The 9,171-nt window shown below is 42.5% G+C and overlaps 1 protein-coding gene across 1 annotated transcript in view; it reads left to right on the forward strand.

Annotated features, from left to right (window-relative positions):
• FFAR4 (free fatty acid receptor 4) overlaps positions 1–8,867 on the forward strand; it is a 15,072-nt gene extending 6,205 nt beyond the window's left edge. Inside the window, exon 3 of the mRNA XM_024192629.1 lies at positions 7,537–8,867. Within this exon, the coding sequence (XP_024048397.1) occupies positions 7,537–7,944 (408 nt within the window). The 3' untranslated portion in view covers positions 7,945–8,867. The remainder of the gene's footprint in view (positions 1–7,536) is intronic.
• The last annotated feature ends 304 nt before the right edge of the window (positions 8,868–9,171 follow it).

Here is a 9,171-nt window from a genome sequence, read left to right on the forward strand (position 1 = left end):
GTGCGGGGCCCGGGCCCCCGGAGCTTCTTCCGCTCTGGGTCTTCAGCAGCGGGGGTCCTTCCGCCCCGGGACCTGTCACTGAAGTACTGGGTCTTTGGCGGCGGGGACCCCCCGCCGCCGAAGACCCCAGGCCTCTTGAATCCTCTGGGCGGCCCTGCAAGTCACAATCATTACCATGCTTCTGTAACCCATCTTTGCTGCTAGTGGGAGCTGTGCATGAGGAAGGAGGATTTTGCCCCTAAAAGTGGAGATTTTTCTAACTCTCCAGCACTATTTTCATACTGGTTTCAGGATTACAAAACCACAGTAAGACAGTATGTAAAACAGCTTTCTTCCTCAATAAAAAGAACACAGTAATATGATTACAGCATGTAGAGAGGAAAACGAGGTGAAAACTTTTGTATAATATTCAAACAGTAAACAAATTGCATTTCAGTAGGAATAAGGGTTTGTATTCTCAAGCTGACAAACATTTATTTTCAGTGCATTGGGACAGGTATTCATGGCTCTGTTCAACATAGTTATTTTTCATTTTCTTCAAAAGCACATTTGAGGGTTAGGAGATAACAGAGAGAGGCACCAGCAGCAACAGGGCTGAGTTATAGAGCTAGGAATTGGGGGAAGGGTTTGTAGGAACTCCTTGCCCCAATTTGTGGGTGTGAGCTTCATCTTCCCAACCACTCCACATTTTACCTATCTACAGCCACATATTCAGACTTAATGCGGATTTCACTTGATATGAATAAGGTCAATAGCTTGTTAAATATATGCAGTGTCTAAAAATGTCAGAACTCTTGGCTAAATTCTGCAATCCTTAACTAAGCAAATCTCTCAGTGAATTCAGTGAGAGTTTTTCTCCAACAAGGACTGCAGAATTCAGATTTGTGGTCCTTTTAATCAGTGTTAATGAAACTGGAGAAGTGCTTTAAGGCAAGCCAAGTTAACCTGTGACTTGAAGAATGGTCAGCAATTCTGGAATGTGAACTGTTACCATGAGCAGCCTGACATATAGTGGGATAAGGGATAAAGAAGGATAAGGATAAGCCTAAAAAGTTTTGGGTTGTAAATTACCTCAGAGCTTTTTGAACAGGTCTTAACATTTCTTAAACATATGCTTTTGTATTATTAATAAATTAGTGTTATCTATATGTATTTCACAGAGTATATCCTCTAAGATCCTGGGTATGCTGTTTAGCTTCAGCGTTCTCTCTTCTGACTCTGGACTGCCATCCCTGCCCCTTCTCTCTCCCCTCCTGACAATACACTCTTTTTCTTCCTGTATCTCTTTTGCTTCTGCAACTCCCTTTTTTATCTCACCTTGCTTCTAGGATTCCATCACTTTCGCTTTCCTTCTGCTTCAAGTGAATTGGCATCCAATCTCTTTCCCTTCCCCTAGCCTAGAACAGACACTGTTTATACGGAATTTGAACCTTAAAAAGTTTGGTTCTTTCTAGAAATAGGGGCCTCTTTTTCTCCCTGTAAGATAGCAGTAACTTCTGTTGAGCACAATGGGACTTACTGATGTCCTATATCAGGACAAGCAGGCTCCAAGAGTAGGTTCAGTTTCCAAGAATGCCTTCTCCCATCCATACTATGAAGAAAAATAAGCAAATGGGTCCAAGGGCTGCTGACATGAATGCAACTTCACTGTTAGTGAAAGCATACCATGTAAACGTCATGAAAGCAAACAACATCTGCCACCCAAACAAACATTTGCCACCCAAAGAAACACATGCCGCCCATGATTAGCTGAACCGATTGGCAAGCCGTGCTAGACAAGAAACATTTTAAAAAGCAGCCTGGCCTTTGAAATAACCTGCATAAATCATTCCACTGCTGATCAGTAGCTGATTATCTCTTCAGTGCTGGATCCATCAACCTTGGGTGTGTGCACAGCAGTGATTTAGAGCAATGATAAGGACAACACAAGTAATATCAACTGGCTCTTACTTGTCCTTTCATTACTATTGATACTAATAGATTTTATTTGTACATCACTGGTACACAGAAGTTTCCTGGGAACTTTTTAATCAAACAAATGCAGGTTAAGGGACTAAAAGTATCAGGTAAACACTACATTTTAAATAAATACAGATCCACAAATAAAACTCATGTTCCATGGTAAAGGCCTTTTGAAATAAAAATGTCTTGAAACCTGCTTTAAAGGACTAATTCTGTTACTGTCTTCAGGTCAAATGGAAGGAGATAGCCCTATCCTCACAGACAAAGACCAAAATCGTGCCTCTCCTGTTCCTGCAAGCTCCAGGCTAGAACAGAGCACTTCAGAAAGCATGAGGGTAAATAGGAAGCCAGAGGCTCAGAAAGGGACCTAGACCTGATGATGGGCCTTAAAAGTTAAAATCAAAATCAACCTCTGCAGCAATTGGTAAGAGCCAGTGCTTAATCTGTGCCAGGGCTTGCCACAGCTGAGCCCCAGCACTCTAGGGTTGGCAATTCATAGCCCTGGCACCTGGGCTTGCTGTGTCAGTTTTGAAAATAAAAAAAAAATTGCTTGAACCCCAGCACCTAATTGCTTGAGCCCTGGCACCTCTTTCATTAAAAATTAAGTACTGGTAAGAACATAATGGCCATATTGGGTCAGACAAATGGTCCATCTAGCTCAGTATCCTGTCTCTGACAGTGGCCCAGATGCTTCAGAGGGAATGAACAGAACAGGACAATTTCAAGTGATCCATCCCCTGTTGTCCAGTCCCGGCTTCTGGCAGTCAGAGGCTTAGGGACACCCAGAGCATTGGGTTGCATCCCTGACCATCTTGGCTAATAGCCATTGATGGACCTATCCTCCATGAACTTATCTAATACTTTTTTGAACTAGTTATACTTTTGGCCTTCACACCATTCCCTGGCAACAAGTTCCACAGGTTGACTGTGCATTGTGTGAAGTACTTCCTTATGTTAGTTTTAAAACTGCTGCCGATTAGTTTCACTGGGTGACCCCCTAGTCCTTTTGTTATGTCAAGAGGTAAATAACACTTCTCCTATTCACTTTCTCCAGACCATTTATGATTTTATAGACATCTATCATATCCCCCCTTAGTCAGCTCTTTTCTAAGCTTACCAGTCCCAGGCATTTTATTTTCTCCTCATATGGGAGCTGTACCATACCCCTAATCATTTTTGCTGCCCTTCTCCTTAGCTTTTCCAATTCTAATATATCTTTTTTGAGATGGGGCAACCAGAACTGCATGAGTATTCAAGGTGTGGGCGTACCATGGATTTATATAGTGGCATTATATTTTCTGTTTTATTATCTATCCCTGCCCTAATGGGTCCTAACATTCTGATATGCAGGATACCCTCTGCCTATCCCTGATTTTGGTCAAGACCTGCATTCAATATTAGCAACGGACCAGCCATTTTGGCAGCTCACGATATAGAACATGGTAATAGGCTAACCCAGATGACACAAAAGAGGCTCAGAGCCATTGGTTAAGATACAGCCTTTCTCTGGTGTTCTCTCGTGATAGTCTTAAAATCATAAAAAACAGCTCTGACCGATCAGCTTTCATATGACCTTATAACATCAGTCCCGGAGAAAGAGCTATGCCTAGACACCAGATTACACTTGCCCATTGAAGCAACACCCCAGTAAAGACTGGGAAGCCTGGAGAAATGTGGCTCTTCTTACATTTCCTTTCTGATCTAGTCAACATAATTTTAGTCTTGCCACAATTCAACCTAAGCCATCCAATCTTGGGATTTTATATTACAAGTGCAGAGATACATAATATCTCTCCAGAGCAGGGGTCGACAACCTCTGGCACGTGGCTCATCAGGGTAAGCACCCTGGCGGGCCGGGCCAGTTTGTTTACCTGCTGCGTCCACAGGTTCTGCCGATCACGGCTGCCACTGGCCGTGGTTTGCCACTCCAGGCCAATGGGGGTTGCGGGAAACGGCGTGGGCAGAGGGATGTGCTGGCCATGGCTTCCTGCCGCCACCATTGGCCTGGAGCGGTGAACCGCGGTCAGTGGGAGCCGCGATCAGCCAAACCTGCGGATGTGGCAGGTAAACAAACTGGCCCAGCCCGCCAGGGTGCTTACCCTGGTGAGCCGCGTGCCAGAGGTTGCTGACCCCTGCTCCAGAGCCTAGAGAAAGTAGGATAGATAGCTGGGCATCATCTGCACTACAGTCACAACCAAACCACATCTCTCACCTAACTCTCCAAGAGACAAGCAAAACTGAACTGGGGATCACCCTATGTAATTCAAGCAGTGACTAAGAAGAAATACGTATATACTAGATGAGACTACTTCAAGAGTTTACTTGCAAGAGTTCTGGGTTTATCCTGTGTCCAATTCCAATTGTCTGTGCATAACAAGAGCGCCACAGCATCCTGCCACAGGCCCTAATACCACAACTAGGACCAGTTCAAAACAGTTATAATCATATCCTCAGGTAATGAAGCAATACCACAGATATTACAGATACCACAAATATCAGGCCTCCTTGTCCACTCTGGTAACAAATGCTAGCTTGACAAGTGTAATTTCAGTGCTGTGTCCAGGCTGAAATTTATCATCTACATCTGTATTCTCCAAGTGTTTGGGTAGTTGATTGCTATCATCTTCTCAAGCGCCTTGGCCAAAATAGCAGATTAGAAAGCAGTTTGTAATCCAGTTGTCAACACTGCCCGACTCTCCTGTCAGGCAGGACCCAAACTACAAGACCTTCACCAACTCAGAGTCTAAAACTGGTCTCAAATCTTCCCACCAAAGCAAGGAATTTGAGAACTCTGTATGCAGCAATAATCTCTTAAACAGGGTATCATGTGTTTGCAAAATCTTATTCTTAACAAACCCCAGAGAAATAGACCTCCAGTGATTATAGATAGTCCAGATGACTAAAATAGATACATACATTACACAGGATTGATAAATCGAGAGACAAGGTGGGTGAGGTAATATCTTTTATTAGACCAACTTCTGCTGGTGAAAGAGAAAAACTTTTGAGCTACACAGAGCTCTTCTTCAGGTCACTTCGCCCACCGTATCTCGCTAATATTCTGGGACGCAGGGCTGGTCTTACAGATGGGCGATGTGGATGACCACCCAGGGTGCCATGGTTGGCGGGCAAGGCGCTGGTGTCAAGAGGCAAGGAGCAGGGCAGGCCTTGGGTGTGAGGCTGCAGAAGGGAGCTCAGGGTAATGGTGGGGTGGGGGGAGGCAGCGGGAGCCTGGGGCAATAGGGGGATGGATGGGGAGGCAGCAGGGGCCAGGGGCAATGGGAGGATGGGTAGAGTGGCCGGGGTAGGCAGCAGGAGCCAGGGGCAATGGGGGTGGCGGGTGGGGAGGCAGTGGGAGCCAGGGGGAATGGGTGGGAGGCCGGGGGAGGCAGCAGGGCCTATGGGGGATAGGTGGGGAGCCCAGGGAGGCAGCAGGCCCAGGGGTGACAAAATACAAGTTCTACCAGGGCACCATTTTCCTTAAGGGTGGCCCTGCTGGGACCAATATTGCTACAACAACACTTCAAACAAGGTTGATAAATGATTTTTGAGGACACTGTCAGCCCTGCAAACTAACTGAATTTTACACAGAGAATAACTGATAAGGGGAAAAGCTTGTCCTGAGTTCAATGTTTATTTCCACTTTCACTCTAACCTGAGCAAGGCAAGTGTGATTATTAATCTTGTTCTTATTGGGGGAAATGTTCAAAGGCACAAAAGGCAGTTAGGTTCCTTATTCTCACTGATTTTCAAAGCCTCCTAGTTAGGCACCTAACTGTGATTTGTGCTTTTGCAAATCTCTCCCCTTGTCCACATCTTATGGACAGGAAAACTGAGACACAGAGAAGTGAAGTGACACCTAAATCTACATACCAAACCAGTGGCAGTGCTCCTGCTCCCAATCTCACCTTCAATCCACTAGTTCATGCAGCTTGTTCAATAAAAATAATGTGCATGTAGAGAGTGATTAAGCTAGAGAAGCAATATTAACGAAGTATTACACTGAATGAGTCAAATTGCAACTTCTGGAATAAAAATAAATAGGCCAAATCAGCATAGCTTCATTGACTTCACTGGAGCTGATTTACACCAGCTGAGGATCTGGCCTAATGGGAGAAAGTATTTAGCTGAAGTGTTTGTCAGCTGAATTTTGGAGGTGGGGGGTTAGTTTTATTGGATCTACAAATAGAAACTTTAAATAATGGACACATTTTAATTTTGCTGTGTTGACTTCCCCGAGAATGGATTTTCCACAAGCACTAAGCACTCACAATTCCAATGGAAGACAATGGGAGCTGGGGAGTCTTAGCACTCTGGAACATTAGAGCCCACAGCCCAGCTCCTGAAACATGCTTAAGTGCCTAGCTCCTACTAAAACCAATTGAATTGTTTATTGAAATAAATCTGGATCAGGGCCTATGTGCCTCAATTTTGCTTATTACGTTTACAGAAAAAGTAAAGACTTTCATAAAGACTACAGGATGCACAAGGTGTCAGGGCTGTTGTCGACAAAGTAATTCTGATCAGTGGCTGATAAACCAAGATGTCAAAGACAATACACTGAATTTTAAATACATTCTCACTCAAGTTTAAAACCTATCACCTAATGGAAGTAGTATGCATCTGGGAGGTCTGAGAGACAAACAGAAATTTTGTGGAAAAAATATTCTGCATTTGAAAGACATCTCTGCTTTAACCAGTGTCCCATACCACTGAAAACCCCTACACAGAGAAAAGTCTGAGCCAACCCCTGGACCCAGGCACACTCAGACATTGGAGGTGGGAAAATCTGAACCCAGATCCAAATTCTGCAAATGGTCCATCCTTACAATGGGCAGAACCAACATTCTGGTCTCAAACACCTACATACGTTTTTCAGGTGTCAAAATCCGGATCTAGATTTTGAGTCTTGAGCCCATCTCTAACTATCTGTAATAGAATTTTAGTGCAGCTCTACTCTGAAAATTAGTACGCAAAAATGGCACCTGCTTACTCAACAGTTCTGCTTCGTTTATGTACCAGTCATATTTGCTGACTTTAGTGACTAAATTAAGTTGTTACTACTTTTTACTCCTATTTACCTGCAGAGCCAAAATGTCTATAAAAGAGTGAGCTGGATTCTCTTCTTTGTGCATCAACAGGATTGTTAGCTATACTCCAGTCACAGTCAATTACCCCTGTGTAAAAATCAACAGATTTACACAGATGAAATAAACTAGATTATCATTTGAAGGCAATGGGATTTCAAGAGTAATGAAAGGCCTAATTTGACTTTAATGCAAAATGGGTGATGAGCAAATGCAAAATGGGTGATGAGCACGAGAAGGAAAGAACCCAGCTTGACTACCAGAGTTTCAGGGCTGGCAGTTAGAAAAAAAACAAACCATTTTTCTACTAGTTAACTCAGCACATTGGCAATGTACTCATTGAGAGGCAATAAATACAGAACTCTTGCCCTTTTTATAGTCACTTCCAGAGCAGAAACATGATTTGCCAAGATTCACTTCTGCAGCTTTAAAAAAAAGCTACTCAGCAAGAATTCTCTAATAAAAGTTATTTTGTTTTTGAATGCAGATTACAAAAGCATCAAGAAGAAGATTAAATGTCAGTTTAGCCTACTCAGAAATTCATCAGATCCGAGTCTCCCAACAAGATTACAAGCTATTTCGAACTTTGTTTGTGCTGATGATCTCTTTCTTCATCATGTGGAGTCCAATTGTCATCACTATTCTCTTAATTTTAGTTCAGAACTTCAAACATGATTTGAATATTTTGCCATCATTTTTCTTCTGGATAATGGCATTCACTTTTGCCAACTCTGCCGTCAATCCAGTTTTGTATAATGTTACCCATTTCAGACACGAATGGCGGCAATTTCTTTTGTGTTGTGCAGCTCTTCCTGGACGGAGAATGACTAATACAGAAACCACAGGAAGAAGAAATGACCACAGAGAATCTAACTTATCTGTAATTTACAAATAAGTAATGTATGAACTATGTTTCAACTGTTGCTTTGGCTGCTAAACCATACACTTTCCCACACTGACCAGCTCACCATTTTATAGTATTATATGCTAAAGAAAGCAGATAGGAAAATAATTATATCTATAGTTCAACTTCTACAATCCTAACCCAGGCAAAATTCTATTATCTTGGGAGTTTTGTCTGAGTAAGACTGCAGAATTTAACCCTATCAGCCTAATTCTCTTCTCACAATGATGTAATCAGGAGTAACTTCACTGACATTGGCGGAGGCACAGTAATGTAAAACAGTGTAACTTTGGAGAAGAATTGGGCTCTATGGGGGCAGATTTTCAGATCGTGTAAATTGTCCACTGACTATAGTGGAACCATGAAAATTTATAGCAGCTGAGGATATGCCCCAGTTTTACTATCCATTTGCCAGTAAGAATAGAAACCAACTTTTAATAGGTGTAAAAAGTGCACCCTCAAAAATTTCCATGCAGTCACTAAGCCCATAAAATAAAAAAAGGCATTTCATGCATAAATCAGGTGACTGGCTGCCTGAACATACTTTTGTGCAAACTACCTTTATGCATAACATGCCAATCTGAATAGGCAGATGTGGTTTTTGCTGGTTCAATGAGCGCATGATCATTTTTGCTGGTATGTCCTACGTTTGAAAATTTGGTCCTTAGAAATAGTCAATCTCTGGCACCATTTTGCTGGATTCAGCAATGTTACAGTAGATAGAAATGTTTATTTTTCTTAAGAGTGTAAAAACAGGGTCATTACAAATGGTGCATTTTTACACATCTTGAGTCAAGAATGAATGTAATAAAATAAAGCTATTCTGTGATGTGATCAATGAACTTCCATATGAGGAGAGATTAAAGATGCTAGGACTCTTCAGCTTGGAACAGAGGAGACTAAGGGGGGATATGATAGAGGTATATAAAATCATGAGTGATGTGGAGAAAGTGGATAAGGAAAAGTTATTTACTTATTCCCATAATACAAGAACTAGGGGTCACCAAATGAAATTAATAGGCAGCAGGTTTAAAACAAATACAAGGAAGTTCTTCTTCATGCAGCGCACAGTCAACTTGTGGAACTCCTTACCTGAGGAGGTTGTGAAGGCTAGGACTATAACAGCGTTTAAAAGAGAACTGGGTAAATTCATGGTGGTGAAGTCCATTAATGGCTATTAGCCAGGATGGGTAAGGAATGGTGTCCCTAGCCTCTGTT

Source organism: Terrapene carolina, unplaced genomic scaffold (assembly GCF_002925995.2).
Source record: "Terrapene carolina triunguis isolate 2854851 unplaced genomic scaffold, T_m_triunguis-2.0 Scaffold95, whole genome shotgun sequence".
In the NCBI taxonomy this organism is placed as follows: domain Eukaryota; kingdom Metazoa; phylum Chordata; order Testudines; family Emydidae; genus Terrapene; species Terrapene triunguis.